Below are 17,176 nucleotides of genomic sequence, written 5' to 3' on the forward strand. Positions count from 1 at the left end.
TGTATACTTGTTAGAATAACTGTGCTTTCTCTTTCTCCTACATATTTATTCTCAGAACAGAAAAAAAGTAGTGTATACTATTTGTTCTTTCAAACTTTACCACTATATTTATATAGTTCATGCCTTTATTTTTCTGCACAAATACTCAGAGAAATGAATTATTTTTGCTTTTAAAGGATGATTTTTTTCACTTAGTTTTTTAAAACAGTAAAGAAAATTGAGTACTATACCTGCAGACCTTCTCTCACTGCCTCCAGAATATAAGGTACCAAAGAATAGTTCCAGAGATCCATGAACCATACTCTAGAACCTTCTACATCCATGGGGCAAGGAAGGAAAAGTCGAGGACCTGAGAAGAAACAAATAACAAAACATTTTTAAGAACCATTATATGTAGCAATCTAAACCCATATTTAGACACCATTTGGGGGTAATGTTTCTTATAGGATTCTTAGAAAATTATAATCTTGGCCAGTTTGATTATTATTAAAGTGTGTTTCACTGAAGACCCAATCTCCAGGACCCTCCTTTCTTTTTACACTAAAACCTTAATCTAAAACATAACATTTTAGCATTAGGAGAAACCTGAAAGGTCATAATCCAGTCAATCTGCCCCATTTTACAAATGACAAAACTATGCTGGAATGAATTGTCAAATATAAAATATGTCATTATTTGCAGAAGTGGGTCTCTGCCTTGGTCTTCTGATCACAAATATAGAATTGTTCTTTCTAATTTACACTGTGTCTTTAGTGAGTATGTCTTTATGATCCACCGCAATGGGAAAGGGACATTTTTTTCGTGCAATTTAAGAAGGAATACAAAAACAAACATCTCTATGCCAACTCAAGACAAATAATTCAAACAATTTTGTCTTCATGAAAAATGTAAAACACTTAAATTACCTCTAACTAAAATCTTCTCTCACAACTATATTTGATATGAGCCATAAACTAATATTTGTTTTTAGCATAAAAAAGGTACTCTAAACAGATATAATTTATTTCAAATGGTTATCTGATTTTTAGATATTTGTCTCTATTAAACTTATTTGATGTCAGTAAAATCTTAGTAAACCATAATAGTCAGACAAAATGAATCTAATTAGAAATATTTATACAAAGCTTGGAAGAAAGCAAACTTTCAGAAAGAAAAAAAAATGAAAACTTAAATCTTTGGAAGCTTGAAAAACATTAGCTTCTCTTGTTATTTTCTGCCCTCCAATCTGGCCATCTTTACCACGTACTCATAGTTCCTGGAAAATGGCATATTGCAATTTTGGAACTCACCAATGGTAACATCAGAAGAACTGTGTGTTTCCAAAAAACTGTTGAGATGATGCCATGTCTTAGGAATCCAATCTATAATTTTGACTAGGTCATTATTGCGTATGTTCCTTTCAATTTCCATCTCTATCAGTTTCCTTCGAAGATATCTGCCTAAAAAGCCTTTCACTGGTTCTGTGTGGTTTGCACACAGCACCCACCTACAAAAAGAGAGAGAAAAAAAAAAACAACTCAGAAATCTTTATATAAATTAAACTTTTATATAAATTAAACTTTTATATAAATTAAACTTTAAGTCCACAGTGATTCTCTTTCCAATATAAAGTAATAATGTTCCTAATTTAATTGGTGGCCATATGTTAATGACCAAAGGGATGAGAAGGTCTATTAGCATTAGAGCTACACTGTAACTAACTTTTCATTTTGAGCCAAAGAGAAGCTCATGTGCGTCACAGCAGTGAGTGGGCGTGTACAGGCCGAGCACTCTTCTGTAGGAGAATCACAAATCCTGAAATAGGAACTGTCTTCACATTTCTCACACTTAGAAAAAAAGTGCTCTACTTTAGCCAGTGACATAGTGAGCAGAAAAAACACTTCTTTTTTCTTCTTTTTGAAAGAAACACTTCTGATTACAGGTTGAGGATCACAAAATGTCTGCTTGAGAAAGAGTGTCAGAAGAAGTGAGAATTATTTTCACACCCCAGGTCACCACTGGCAGGATGTGTCAATGTACAAATGGAAAAAACAATAACCAAAAGCAAACAGAAAAGAGACAATATGAAAAAAAATTCAATTTATCTTCACCTGAAATTGTGATGCAGCTCTAGATTTGGTGATGAAGAAACTCCCTGATTCATTGTTCCAATAATATATGGACTGGGGAAAAAAAAGAAAATTTATATGTACTAAAGGTAAAAGAGATTAATACATTAAAATTGTCTCAGAAAACAATTTAGATAAATATGGATTTTTCCATTTTAACATTAGGCTGTAAAAGGGTAATTTTGTAGTGATAGGTTGGAAAATGACAAAGATCACTGAACTGGAAACTAAGATTTGGGGTTCTAATTTCAGACCTGGCATCCTAAGCAAATCATTTTCCGTCTCTAATCCCACATTTTCTCATCTATGAAATGAAAAGATTAGACAGAATAATCACAGTGATTTCACTCCACTCCAACATCTTATGATTCTTGTGCTTATAATCTAATTCATTCATGTTTTCTTTTGTTTCATAATTATTTCAAAGGTTCTTAATAACATGAAAGAATTTGTATTCTTGTTTCAATATTTATTTTATGCTGATTAATTTTTAACATTTAAAAAATCTCTAGCAGAGATAACTGGGTTACTTGCACCATTAAAACTAACATTTATGTTGTTGTTCTTATATGTCCTTTTTTAGAGGCCATACTATAGTGAATTTTAAGTGGGTTTTCAGATTTTTTTTATACCCTACTTTAACCTTTTCTTTCATGTAAATAGTTAAAAATTAGAATCACTAGTGGAGAGAGGTATATCTGAATGTATTAAAATTATTTCTACAGGAAGGTTGAATTTAAACTTTAATATGGACTAAGAGTGAAACAAGAGCTCTATAGCTTCGTTCGAGTTCTTAATTTCCCTGATTCAAACATTCCATCATTGATAATGGTCTCCCAGACTTTCAGCATACCTGTAGAAGTTAACATCATCAAGTAAATAATGTTGCCATAAAAGTGCCTGGGACGCAATTGTTGAATGAATAAATAGATGTTCTAATGAAACATAGAGGTTCTTTGGAAATATGGTATAATAGTAATGAAGGCTTCTCAAATTAATAGCATCCACTACACATCTTAAAAGGTATAAAGGCACAAGAATGCATATTTGATCACCATTTTTTCATATCTTATCACTCGAAATATTTCACAAGCATACCATTTGTTGTATTTACAGTTGAGAAAACCATTGAAGACATCACTCAAAGAGCCCACATGATGAAGATTATCAAGAATTATTACAACTGGAAGCTCTACACCGTTATTATCAGCACTGCATTGTTCAGCCAGGTTAGCTAGATATTGTTGCAATTCCTTTAAAAAATAAAGAAAACAAATACATCAATGAGAAATTTATACCAATGGAAAGCAATTCATAGTTTAGGAATGATAGATTTTGTCTTCCATCCAGGTTCTTTGATTAAAACTCACAGATCATTCCATTGATATAAAACCTTATTTTACAAAGCAAAAACACATACGATGTTGAGAGGATACACTTTTAAAGGAAAGAGAAAAGCCAGTACAGGACACCTGAAGTAAATATAAAGCTGTAAACACAAGGACATATTTCTCAGTTGTTTTCTCCCTGGAAGAAAAGTGAAAAAAAAAGAATTCTGGATATGAGCTCTTACGATAAACCACAAATACTGAGATTCATTCTTGTTTTTGGTATTACAATGATAAAGATGGATTTTAGCAAACCTTATAATTTCAAGTATAGACTAAATCCAAAATGGCACCCCTAAATTTCCATTAAGACTTTAAATATTTTAATTCCAATTCATTTCGATGAGGTGCATCTGAAAATACAGCCCTGGGACTCAAATAAATCTATGGTTGGTTGGTTGGTTGGTTGGTTGGTTGATTTGTTATTTATTTATTATCTGCTTGCAATTGTTGTAATTTATAACAACAGACAAAATGTGTTATATTTCATTGGGTCACTTAACATTAGCATTTAGCATTTATTAAGCTTCTTGGTTCTTTACAGATATTATTCCTTTCTAATAGCTTTTAATCTAAATATGATAACCAGTTCACTGATTGCTCTCACAGATGGGTAGGCCAGAAATATAATTAGATTTCTTAGAATTATCCTAATCAGTAAGAGCATTTCCATAATATTTGCATATTTACAATGACATTTTCAATTTGTACATCTTGAGCAGGGTTAAAAAACAATTTCATGATGGATCTTGAATAATGAATAGAATTCCAAATGATAAGTATGTAGTTTTTTACTCTTTCAACACAGCTTTAGCAAGCGCCTACTATGTGCCAGGTACTCTGGCACTAAGGATTTAGAGATTACTTCTATACTCAGGCATCAGAGTTGATAGAAAGGCAGGCCAACAAGTAAGTCACAAGGCAGTGTGATAACTGAAATGCACAAAACACTATAGAAAAACTAAAGAGAGGCATCTAATCCAGATTTAAGGTTCATAGAACAATAGGGTATGAGGGCAGGAGGTATAATTGAAGAATAAAGAGTAAAGCATAAGAGGTGGAAGATACGAGTGTGTGATGTGTTGGGAGAAATATTGGTGTTCTGCTTTGCAAGAGAAATGGTCCGTGGCAGTAGTGATCTCAATGAAAGGGGAAATCGAAAAGACTTTGAATCCATGCAGAGGAATTTGGATTTTACTATATAAACATGTGCACCATTCATATGTTGTTGTTTTCCCCAGGGTAGAGAAATTTATTTATCGAAGGAAACATACATGTGAAGGATAGGATGATTAATTAGAAATGGAAAACGCATTCAAGATGCTTACTGCCCAGAATAGGTTAGGCATGTATATAGATAACTAAAATTCACAGTGAAAACTAATACGTTACCTCAAAAGAATATACACCAAAGATTTTGTTCAGAGCATATCAAGATTACTTGTAGCTTCTGGGAAAGACTCTCTGGTGGCAGTATTATTTGCTATTAACCCTTTATTTTAAAGATTAGGTAATACTGTGATGCTTAAAAATGGAAGAAGAGCTTTCTTCATAGATGGAGAAGAACAAAGGCAGAAACATAAAAATATGATATCCATGTAAGAAAAACCCAGTAGTATATGTTTTGTGAAAGACTGGTAAATAAATTGGAAAGGAAAGTTTGCAACCTTGAATGGTTGGTAAGACTACTGGACTTTTCCTACTGACAGTGAAGAAACATTGACTATTCTGGGGATCTGAGTGATGTAGTCATAATCATGATTTCAAAGTGTGGTAAGTATATTGCAAAGGAGAAAGAGAAACCAGTCAAGAGATACTGAAATTGCTGAAGCCAAGAGACACTGTGGGACTCAAGAGGAATAGTAGAAGTATGGGAAGATTTTTGACCTAGAGTAGAAAGCAGGGGGAAACACTGCAGGATTTTAATGTGGTCAGCTTTTAATTATGAAAGAAGAAGAATTATGAATGAATAGAAGACATTCTATTTCCAGGAGGTGCAAGGATAAAGAGGCAGAGAGAGAAGGGGAATTTAATGCAAGTTGTAAATCAAGCAGTTAGTAAACAATTGCAATAGTCCAAGTAAGTGACAGAGTGTTTATTTGGGTGGGAGGGTAATGGTAATAGAGATGGATGAAAGAAGATGGATTTGTGATATATTTTCACAGATACATCACAAATATACAAGAATTGAAACTGGCATTTCTAAACATGTATATTTAGTATGCTAATGAAAACATACTTGTAAGCTAATAGAAATGTCTACCATATGGAAGAGTGGGCACGGCTTATAGTGTCCAATTGGAGCCAATACAAGTTGAAACAAGGGAGTCATCCAGATGAGAACAGAAGTGGGAGAGAATAGAATGTTGGGGAATATTTTCATTTACTGGAAGGTGAAGGAAAAACAGTCAGTGAAAGGCACTGAGCAGCAGCTTACTAGAGGGTAGAAAGGAGACAAGGAGAGAATGATAATCATGAAAATCAGAACAATTTCTAGAAAGGGAGGATCAATTATAGCAATTTAGTATATACGGATCAAAAGAGGGAGAGAGAGGTGAGGGGAGAGGAGGAGGAGGTGGAGGTGAAGGGGGGCGGGGGAGGGGGAAGGGGAGGGGGAGAAGTTTGAATTGAATTTGGTAAATAAGATTCACCGGGTGATTTTGGAAAAATAGGGCCATTAGATTCTATTGTGGTCCTCTCTCATCTTGAGAAGGGTAGTAGATCCCTTTGGGAATCTAATGAAAGCTATGGACCAGTCACAAGTAGAAACAGGCATACACAAGTAATTTGGTCATACAACTTGAGTTTTCTCAAACCTCTCTGAAATCACTTCATGATCCCCACTCTAGCTTAATCGGGGTAAAATCTTAGATTGAAGTACTGATACATTAGCATTAGAAGTTTCATGTCCAAGATCCAATCAGGCAGAAAAAAACAAGTCTATCTACTAGATGGACATTGATAATGAGATGAATCCCATGCTTTGAAAATATACACAGAACACAGCAGTTATATAAAAACTATTGATCATTGCTATCTCTGATTTTGACTCCAGACACACTCAAAATGAATCTGCCAAGTCCAGCTTTCTGATCTTTTCCCACCTAACATTCCAAGTGGCTTCAGTTGGCCACATATCCTTTACTAAATCCATCTCTAGCTTTCTGGGCCCACCATATCAAATGTCACAAAGTGTAATTGTTTATGTGTCCTGCTTTCAATCAAAATATTCCAGCTGGCAACTCGAGAGAGGGCTTGAAGAGTAGGAAGAGGAAAAGAATGTAAAATGCAGAGGGAACAAAAACATGAAAAGATTTTTTTCATTTGATGGTTTATTATTGGATTTTTTTGGAATCAGTGAATGATTTGTGGCTTTGTCTCTTCAGAGCTATCGAAGGCATAGCAGAAAGCATGTCAGCAGTTACACAGTTCCATTTCTCAGGAAAAGAATTTATTTCATACCTCATTCACCCTTTACTTAAGTAAATTTACACTTGGCAGCATCCCTCCTACAATCCCAACCTGTCATCCCCATTTCTCTATACCACTCTCACGTACCATCAACCCCCCGAAAATAAAGTGTGGATTCTCTGACAATTTGGCAAGAATTGGCCAAATTCTCTGGCCATGACTTGGTATCCAACATTACTGACAGCTCATTCATATCTTACAAACCTAAAGAAACAATAAGCATTTGTTAGCTGTAGTTTGTGCTTTCTTGGTGATGAATGCCATGTGATTTGTCCATGGATTTCTTCCTATTACTGTTTACTAGCATCATTTGTTCTGTTCAAAGGCTCTTGGCAAGCTTTATTTTTCATCAGTTTGTAATAACAAAGATTAAACTGACCTCATAATGGCACAAGTGATTTTATTCAGAAAAAGTAGAAAATAAGAGTGCTGGATATATTTGATCAAATTTTAAAGGACATATAAATTATTATTGATTAAGAATATCTCCAAGTACTAAACATTTTTTCTAACTGAAATAAAAAGAACTTATGTATAACAGTATATTTTGGAGTGAGGCAAATTTTAGAACTAATGTTAAGTTACCCTACTTTATTTTAGCATGTCGAATTATATCCAAGTCAATCTATCTGATTCAAAACTTGATTTTAAGTGATTCTCCAACTTTATCAAAATGCCTGTTTCCTCTAATAAATCTATTCTTCTCCTATCTTCCAACCACTTGTTTTTTTCATAACAGAAGTAACTTCTAAAGAGTTCTGTCACATCAACATTAAGGAAACACCAAAGAGAGCACTGAGGGTAATTAAGAGATGTCAATTCTTTCATCATTTTGGCTGAAAAGAAAACAAAATGTGCTAAAAGCTTTTAAATAAAGCTACGAGGAGACCCAGAATTCACTGGAGGCGTTAAAGGTGTAGGCTGAAGCAAAGAACTGCACTCTTCCTGCTTCTGCTTAAAGAAGAGTTCAATATTCTGCCTCAGGTGCCATGTCTCTCTCTACTTGAAATGAGAAAGGGTGGTTCAACCACAATCCGAATAGTTCTGAGTTCCAAAGAAACATTCGGAATTCATGTGCTGTATTGAGTCCACATTAAGAGATCCCATCATGCTTTATACACACCTTTGTTCTCCTTGAAAAATACATATAAGCCAATTTTGAACAAAGATCCGTGTATGTGATGGGGGTGGGTGCTCTGTATGGGTCTGTGTGTATTTGTGTAAGAAACCCTTACAGTATTGGGACACAAGAGCTATAATTAATAACTGCAGGCAACCCTTAGGTGGTGCTTGCTACTTGTACTATTCTCTCCCTCTCCCTGCTTCTATCTGTCTGTCTGTCTGTCTCTCTCTCTCTCACACACACACACACACAGATACACACTCATTTAGTCCTTACCACAACCCCACTATTTTTTCCCATTTTACACCTGGGAAAACTAAGGTACAAAGAAATTCAACTATCAGCCCTAGGTCCCACAGTTGGTCAGTGATATGGACTTAATGAACTACTCGTTTAAGAAATTTTTGTTCACTAAATTAAATGTCTTGTTTATGTCAAGAATCCAGTGGGTTTGGGTTGCTTTTGGAAGTCATGTTTCTTTTCTAAAAATTTGCAGGCCAGAGGTTTCTGCGAGATTGGGTCAGTTTAGATCATCTAACCAGGTTATCTCTGGAAAAACAACATGACCCAGTATCATCTGGATATCTTCAAGGTATTGCTTATAACAGATGTAGTTTCCTAAGAGAAACTTAGGTTGCACTGATCGAGAATGTAAATGAATAACTATAGGCAAAAATAGTCCAGTGTTAGGAATATGTTAGGCGTCAACTATTTCCTTCTTAGGATTCTTTATTTCACTCCGAATATATGAAAGTACTAGCTGGGTTTTATAGCCCCTCATGCCTATTTAAGAGCTGACAGCATTCAGGATGATTATGGTACATTAAACCTTAGCAGATGGTGAAATGGAATATTGTTCAATTTCCTAAGGTTCCTAAGCAGAAATCCTATAGAAATATGATGTAAACAAATTGCTGTTCCCAGAATTTCTGCTTAGAATATATTAATTACACCCAAATCCCCATTGCTGCAACATCCCAGTTAATTCCTACTTATTTATTATGACCTAGACCAAGTATTGGCTTTTATAAAGCTCTGATTCCTGCAGGAAGAGTCATGGCCTCTTGTTTCTATGGTATTTGCATGGATCTCTTTCTGCTCTAATACTTCCTAAATGGATGTCTACAAGAAATCAGACAACAGAGACTCTGTCCTTTTCTTCTGTCCATTCTCAATGCTTGTGAATACCTGATACCTGAATGTCACTGAGCAGTCTTGTTCAAATTCATGAAATAGGGTTTAGTCATTCACCAGATTCTAGTTTTAGCCGAAGAGCTGGATATGTTTCCATGTACAATATGCAAGTTTCATATAATCTTAAAGCTTAGTTGCTTAAGACACGGATAAATAGCAACAGTTGTCTTAGGAGTCTGTGACTTACCTTACTAGACTTGTGGTCCACATTAAAAGTGGCAATTGCATCCTCTGTTTTTTTCCTCCCAGATTTGGTTATTACATATTCAGCAAGTTTGTTTGCTAAATAGGTCTTTCCAGTACCACTAGGTCCCGAGAGTATAATTCTGTGATGCTCCATCAACAAGTTAAAGTACCTTTGGGTAATTGGTTTGGGAATCAGCGTATCAAAAACAAAACTGTCCAAACTGTTTTCTTCTACCCCTGAAGGGAGAAACAAAGGGAAGAGTGTGGCTTATTGTTCTACGTAAGCTTGAAATTAAAATATAGTGTCAACTGGCAACTGGGCTTTGTTAGCCATTGGAATGCAGTCCTTGCAAGATACCTTCCTTGACATTTCGATCCCACGTGTGTTGCTATTTTAAGACAGAAAACATCAGTAATAAGGCAGAGTGAACATCCAAATGAAAGCAAGTTTTTTCCTCTTTGCTTAGACTTCCCTCGTCTATTTCATGCTTCTCACTTATGTTTCCACAGAGAGATGGAAGCATTACTATGAATTCTATCATAAAATCCTCCTTCTCTTTGAAGGCGGTAGTTTTGTTAAGAATAAATGTAAAAATTAAAAGTATAAAAGTGTGTATGTTCTTCTCTTTTTCTTCCTCTTTCCTCCTTCTCTTTATTTCCCTCTAGCTCTCATTATACATCCCAGCTGTACCACCCCTTAAGCTTTTGAAGAATATAAATATAATAGGTATTTGGCAAGGAATTAAGAAGGAGAGCAACAGTTTCTCCTTTTACTCACCCAATTACCTTAATCATAAAATCAAATATTGACAAATCCCTCTATTAATCCATAGTTTATATAGATGTGTTCTGACTCTTTAACATATATGAACAAGGAATCATGGATACAAGTATACTTTAGATATTCCATTTGCCTAGAATTAGTCACATTATTCAAAGCAAAGAGAATTTCTCATCCCTGATTCTTAACTTCCATTCTCTATCCCCAGTGGGTACTTATTGGGTATACATATTTTAAAATTAAAGTTAAAAGAATGAATATATTACCTTGGAATATGCAATAAACTTTTGGAATCTCCCCTAAATCTAAGATGATAATGGAGAAAATCTAGAAAATTAAAATTCGGTAAATCACATTTGTTTTTCTGAGTCTTGGAGAAACTTCAAAATTACATCTCAAAACTCAAAGAATTTCATTTACTTGGATTTTTGTGTTTTTAGTAGGATTTTAGTGTTTTAAATATAAATACAGCTCACATCATATCAAAATTATCAAAGTGGTTAACATAGTTTTCAAATATGAAAATTTGAAGGGAAACTGGAAAAAAGAAAAGAAAAGAAATGTTGGTTAAAAAAACACAACTGTGCTTTTCATTTTTATTTTTACCTTTCAGGTTCACAGTGATGATGTTATTATCACCAACAAGGTATCCACAAGGCAGCAGTTCAGGCACTTCTAGGTTATGGGATCTAATTAAATCTCCTATACAGTAGCTGGCAATGCAGTCAGAGCTCAGACCAAGGCTAGTGGATGTATCAATTCGGAACACATATTCCTGAAATGGTATACACAAAAAAGGAAAGTCAAAACAGAGGTCCAACTCCTCTACAACAAATACAAAACTCATGGGGATGTGAAGCTAGCTATCAAGAATTTTAGAAATGGGTAATATAAGAACTATTAATATCAAACAGCATAAAGAGAGGATGGAGGAGAGGAAAAGCAGATATCTCTATGCCATTAAAGCTAAGGGAAGCATCCAAAATGAAACACATTTGAAAATTAATATCAGGATGTCTTGTACAACTTACCTTAAAGAGACGTCTAATTACACCATCTAAGACATCCCACTTGGTTTTTCCACTGACACCAATGGATCCTATCAAATATGCCTGAGACTTCTGATCCTAAGTAAGAACAAAATAAAACAAGATAAAATCCAACTGTGTGTCTTTTTTTATTATGATATCTTCTACTAAAAAATATTAATATTAGTGGTGATTAACACCAAAATATATATAAACCTATGGGTTTTATAATAACAGACATACACAGTTGATTATACAAAATACCCCAACAAACTAATCAACCAAACAAACAAACAAACTAACAAATTAACAGGATAGCAAAAGAAAACAAGAGAGAAAGAGATTAGATGAAGTGGTATGGTCAAGGAAAACTGATTCATGACCTGTTCAGTAGAAGGGAAAGGGCCAGGAGAGAACAAGTCTTCCGTTTTAATGCAGTGGGTGCATTCCTGAAGAGAAGCAACTTGGTAGGAGGGAAATGGTGATAGAGATGGAACAGAACTATATCATGAGTCCTAGAGCCTCATCTTAATGTTTTTGTGATCTTATCTTTGTTAAGTCCAAAACTCAGTTTATTTTTTTATTTAGATTATCTCTAAAATCCAATCCAGTTTTGAAAAATAAGTTATCCATGGTAGTATGGCATTCACATATTCACAACACAGGTCCCATTTTGAATTTATCAGAAAATTCAATATTTAGAAGAACTTGCCAGGGGATCCTACAGGACTCATTTTGTCAAGCAAAGAACTCCTTTATAATACAAACAAAGGTCCCAAATTTATCGTTTTTGTAGGATGGGATTTTGAGGAATTTCTACATACATTAGAAAAGTAAGCAATTCAGTTTATAGTCTAACTGAAGCCGTTTTTATGTTGACTGGAATGGTTACATGAGATAGTGATCATGACACCAGTATATATAATTAGACAGTTGATATATCACAATCCTGATTCTAGTCACCAACTTGCATAGTCCTTAAGAGATGGTAGAAAAATAACTGAGTCAGGTGTTAGAAGACATGGATTCTACAACACACAACATCTACCATGTAATTAAGAAATGTGATGTTAGTTCAAGCCACTTAGCTGGCTCAGAGCCTCAATTTCTTCATCTGCAATGTTTAACTTTATAAGGGTAAATGATTATCAGCACTATTTAGGTATAACCTGAAGCCAATATCTGTTACAGAAAAAGTTGAGAAATTCACAGCAAACCATTCGTATTTTGTAACTACTGTTATAGACTGAATGTTTGTGTTCCCCCCCAAATTCATATATTAAAGCCTCAACCCCCAATTGATGGTATTTGGAAATGGAGCCAGCAGGAGGCAATAAGAGCTAGATTAGGCCATGAGAGTGGGTCTCTCATCATGGGATTAGTGGCCTTCTAAGTAGGGGAAGTAGGAGAGAGATCTCTTTCTCCCTCCCCAAGTACACACACTGAGGAAAGGCCAAGTGAGGACATAGGAAGAAGGCAGTCATCTGCAACCCAAGGAGAGAGCCCTCACCAGGAACCAAATCAGCCAGCACCTTGATCTTGGACTTAATAACTGTGAGAAAATAAATTTCTGTTGTTTAAGCCACCCAATCTATAGTATTTTGTCATGGTAACCCAAGAAGACTAAGACAACTACTTTCCAATGTTCAAAAATATTATCTTTCAGAATTATTTTGAAAAAGAAAACTTGTTTTACAGCGTTATTATAACTGAGTCAAAATGGACATGCATACAGTGCTTTTAAGCAGCTGCTTTTAAATCAGAGATCATTAGACTAAGCTTCACTGAGACTATTACAGTCTTTTACATAAAGACCCACTTGGGAAATTCAGGCACAGATCTGCAGCTCAAGCAGAAAGTTTATGGCATTAGAATTCTTGGAATACGTGCTCAGTGTAAAAATTCACAATTGCTAGCTCACTTTTCAAACTTAAATACTTCAATTATCTTAAAATTCTAAAGATTTTTTTGTTTTTCTGTCTGATAAAAAATTTTTGGATACTTAAAAATTTGTATTTTTGGCCACTGAACTACAATTTCAACTTGAAATAATAGTTTTAGTTTCAAGAAGAGGCTAGGGTCAGAATGGTATTGCCAGTTTGAAGGCAATATTTGATTCCAGAAAAATTAGAATATTTGCCTTATCATCTAAGACCTTGCTTTAAAATGATACACACAAGTAGCGTCAATGAATTTGTCATACTGAGTTCAATAAAATATATCTTTCCAGTGTCTAGAAGAGCCATATAACTTATAGTCTCTTCTTTGTACAAAGACCATCTTGGAAGTTCTAGCAACATGTTACTATACATCATAAATATCACCTGTATTTAGTTAGACAAAATGTTTATGTCAAAGAAAGCAATGTGCTTTTTTGGTTTTAGAAATGAGGGTGGCTGACAACCAATATTGTTTTCAGTGAATGAACATGACATACTGAGACACATTTTTACCTATAGGATGATGTCATTTCTTTTGAGTCCCTAATTTTCATGCTTTTATAATAGATTAGGCCAATGCCAAGACAAACACCGCTGATAGTATATTTATGACAAATACTTATTTGATTCATGGTCATTCTCATCTTTTAGTAATAAAGAACTTAAGGTTAAAGAAATACCTTTGCTCGACTGTAGCCCTTGCTTATGGAGACTATAATTTTCACGCTGCGGCCATCTTTATGTCCGGTTGCATCACCAGCATCATCGAGCAAAATATCTACCAAATTTTCAAAGAAACATACACAAACACACACACATACAATAGAGTCACATTAGCTTGGATTTCTTTACTGTCATCGTTTTCTCCCTCATAGTTTCACATCTTTCAATGGGAATATTCAGATTTTCTGCCACCCATTCTAACCTAACTGGTTTGGAAAACCTCAGCTTTCAAGAAGATGAGACTGTGTTGGGTTAAAGTTTCCATCTAAGAATTTATTTCTGCTTCCAAAGATCTTCACCCAAGTGTTGGGCACCCATTGCATTTAGATGAGGAAATAAGGGGTTCCTTTTTTCTATTACGCACAGGTCTGAGTAATACCTGAGTAATAGTCAGTTACCATTATAACCGTGACAACTTGAAAAGCAATCTTATTTTTCTATCCAACGGAAAACATCCAAGCTCATCACCCATGTAATTATGAATGCAAAGGTGGTGAGACTGGCTGTCAACTGAAATGATTTTCAAGCATTTGGTACATTCCCTGCTATATGACTACTCACCTCGTATCTATAATTTTAGGTAATGTTTTGAATTTCAACCACGGCATTATACTTCCCCGCAGAAATATATTAATTATTGCTCTCCTGTTTTTTTTATGCTTATAGCTTCAAAACCAAAATAATACTTCTAGTAATCAGCTAAGAGTTACAGAAGCATGATAAAGCTAGCTAACCGTTAACCCACCAACTTTAAAATGTGATTAAAGATTAATTTTCAAAATATATTATATGAGATTAATGTCCAGTTTGGAGAATGATTAAGGCAAACTATTCCACATATATGTTTTCCTTTGACAAGGATGCTATTATGTTTAACATGAAGATAGTGTTCTGGGGACAAAGAAAACTTGGTTACGTGTTGAAGAGCACATGTGCCTGGTGACAAGAGGACTCAACTGCTCAAAGTGGAAATTTCGAGGGCCAAGGGCTGTGACCGTACCATTATAGAAGCAACAATTTCATCAGGTGCCTTCTGAAAATAAAATGGTTCTATTATCTTAATAATTAGGAATATGCAATTTTGCAAAGGAAGGAGTTAAAAAAATGCCATAACACCATAACCATCAAAAGCACATTTAGAGTTTAAGGAATATGGAGTATTTTTGCTAGAAATTTTTAAATTGTCAAAGGTAATCTCCCTTACTGAAATTTATTTATTTATTTTTTACTAGATTAACATCCTCCCAGTCTCTCACCATTTTTCCTATCCAACTCAAACCTCTTCCTTAAGTGTCATTTTAATTCTCTTCTTGCTCCTTTTCTCAAAAGTTTAAAGTGGCTTATCGTTCACATCTAAATATCTTGTAATTCATGACCAAATTACCTCTTCAGTACTTTGCTCAATTATTCATAACTTCCTAGATATTCAAAAATATTTATTTTAACTAACAGTTTATTAAGCATCAAAGAAATCAGGAACTGTGGATTTCCCTGCTGGCGCAGTGGTTAAGAATCTGCCTTCCAATGCAGGGACGTGGGTTCGAGCCCTGGTCTGGGAAGATCCCACATGCCGTGGAGCAGCTAAGCCCGTGCGCCATAACTACTGAGTCTGCGCTCTAGAGCCCGCGAGCCACAGATACTGAGCCCGCATGCTGGTACTACTGAAGCCCGGGTGCCTAGAGCCCGTGCCCCGCAACAGGAGAAGCCACCGCAACGAGAAGCCCACGCACCACAACAAAGGGTAGCGCCCACTCGCCCCAACTAGAGAAAGCCCACACACAGCAACCAAGATCCAACGCAGCCAAAAATAAATAAATAAATTTATTAAGGAAAAAAAAAAAGAAATCAGGAACTGTGTTGGGCATTGGGAATGAATACCATGGTGAGAAGGAAGATGAATTCCCTGCTCTTTTGGAGTATACATTCTCAACAAGGTAATATTGAATGTTTTAAGTGCTTTAGCAAAATGAATATAGTAGTTAAGAGTCAGGCACTGGAATCATCCAGATCTGGGCTCAAATATTAGCTCTATCACTTACTGGATGCATAATCTTGAAAAATTATCATAATCACTTTCCTAAGTCTTGGTTTCCTCATCTATAAAATGGGGCACAAAAGCACCAGCTTCACAGGGTTATTGAGAACATAATAGAAAACACTTTTAAATCACTTTGTCCTCCGTGTTTAGTAAGTTTATCTGTTCTAACCATTACTCCTTTTCTCTGTGTGTTTATTCTAACTCCGTGTGTTGACAGTGGGAGGAGCACATCATGACTCACTCTGGGTCCCCCCCTGCCCCCGCTCCCCCAGTACACTGACGGGATGATCGCCTGAACAAACGACTCTGAGTAAAAACAAATAACAGCCAGTTTGAGATAAGGGTTCTCTGTGCTGTTTTATGGAAAATAAGTTAGAGTCCTCTGTCAACATTTTGAAAAAAGATTTGCCATTCTGGTTACGGTCAAGTGAAATTCTGACAAAAACTGAAGGTTTTTCAAACTTCTGTCTTCACTAGATGTATGGAACATGCACTATTATTTCAGGAACTGGACATTTGTCAAATAGCCTCTCTCCTGCCTACTTCTTTGTTTAAAAAAATTAATCATGAACTCTAGAAACTTTTTCTATTAAAAAGCCCCAGCATAAAGGCACTTTTGATTTCCAAGTTTGAACCCACTAAACAAGAGTGAAGGCAATGAAAACAGTATCCTAGTCAAGTGATGTCAAGTGATTTACACTTTTTTTGCTAGTTCAGACATAAGTATCGCTATTGAAAAATAGTTGAGGAAATAAAATAATATAGGACTAAAAATAAACCATGAAACAGGTAATTATAAAGCACATTTTTGAAAAAAAAAATCCTCTCCTCACAAAATTGCCCCAAATTCTGAATCACAGCCATCAGTTCAATGGACACAGAAAATGTAAATTTAATTTCTTCGATTTTATATTTATCTTTATGAGTCCTAGTCTTTCCTAGACATTAATTTTGGTTTCATTTTTATATGGCTGTTCTTCCTAAACTACCTTCAGTACTAAATTTGCCTCCTTCAGACCTTATCATATTTCCATAGGCTAAACCAAAATCATGTAACAGGCAGTAAAATCCCACCATTAAGCCATCCTATAAGGTACCAGTCCTTTTCTCTCCTTAGAAGTGAAGCTCCAGGACACAGGCAGGCACTGACTGCCATTAGGTGTGGATCCTACCTCACCTCTCTCAGGTTCATCACC

At 35.2% G+C, this 17,176-nt stretch overlaps 1 protein-coding gene across 4 annotated transcripts in view; it reads right to left on the minus strand.

The window, feature by feature from the left end:
• The window catches only part of NAV3 (neuron navigator 3), a 580,735-nt gene that overhangs the window by 9,552 nt on the left and 554,007 nt on the right, over positions 1-17,176 (minus strand). For all 4 annotated transcript variants that reach the window (XM_061206367.1, XM_061206364.1, XM_061206366.1 and 1 more), the window contains 8 exons: positions 13,900-13,997; positions 11,283-11,378; positions 10,858-11,026; positions 9,472-9,707; positions 3,207-3,361; positions 2,091-2,162; positions 1,290-1,486; positions 231-349 (listed from right to left, as the gene is read on the minus strand). In XM_061206367.1, the coding sequence (XP_061062350.1) occupies positions 231-349; positions 1,290-1,486; positions 2,091-2,162; positions 3,207-3,361; positions 9,472-9,707; positions 10,858-11,026; positions 11,283-11,378; positions 13,900-13,997 (1,142 nt within the window). The remainder of the gene's footprint in view (positions 1-230; positions 350-1,289; positions 1,487-2,090; positions 2,163-3,206; positions 3,362-9,471; positions 9,708-10,857; positions 11,027-11,282; positions 11,379-13,899; positions 13,998-17,176) is intronic.

This window comes from Eubalaena glacialis, chromosome 11 (genome assembly GCF_028564815.1).
Source record: "Eubalaena glacialis isolate mEubGla1 chromosome 11, mEubGla1.1.hap2.+ XY, whole genome shotgun sequence".
Lineage (NCBI taxonomy): Eukaryota > Metazoa > Chordata > Mammalia > Artiodactyla > Balaenidae > Eubalaena > Eubalaena glacialis.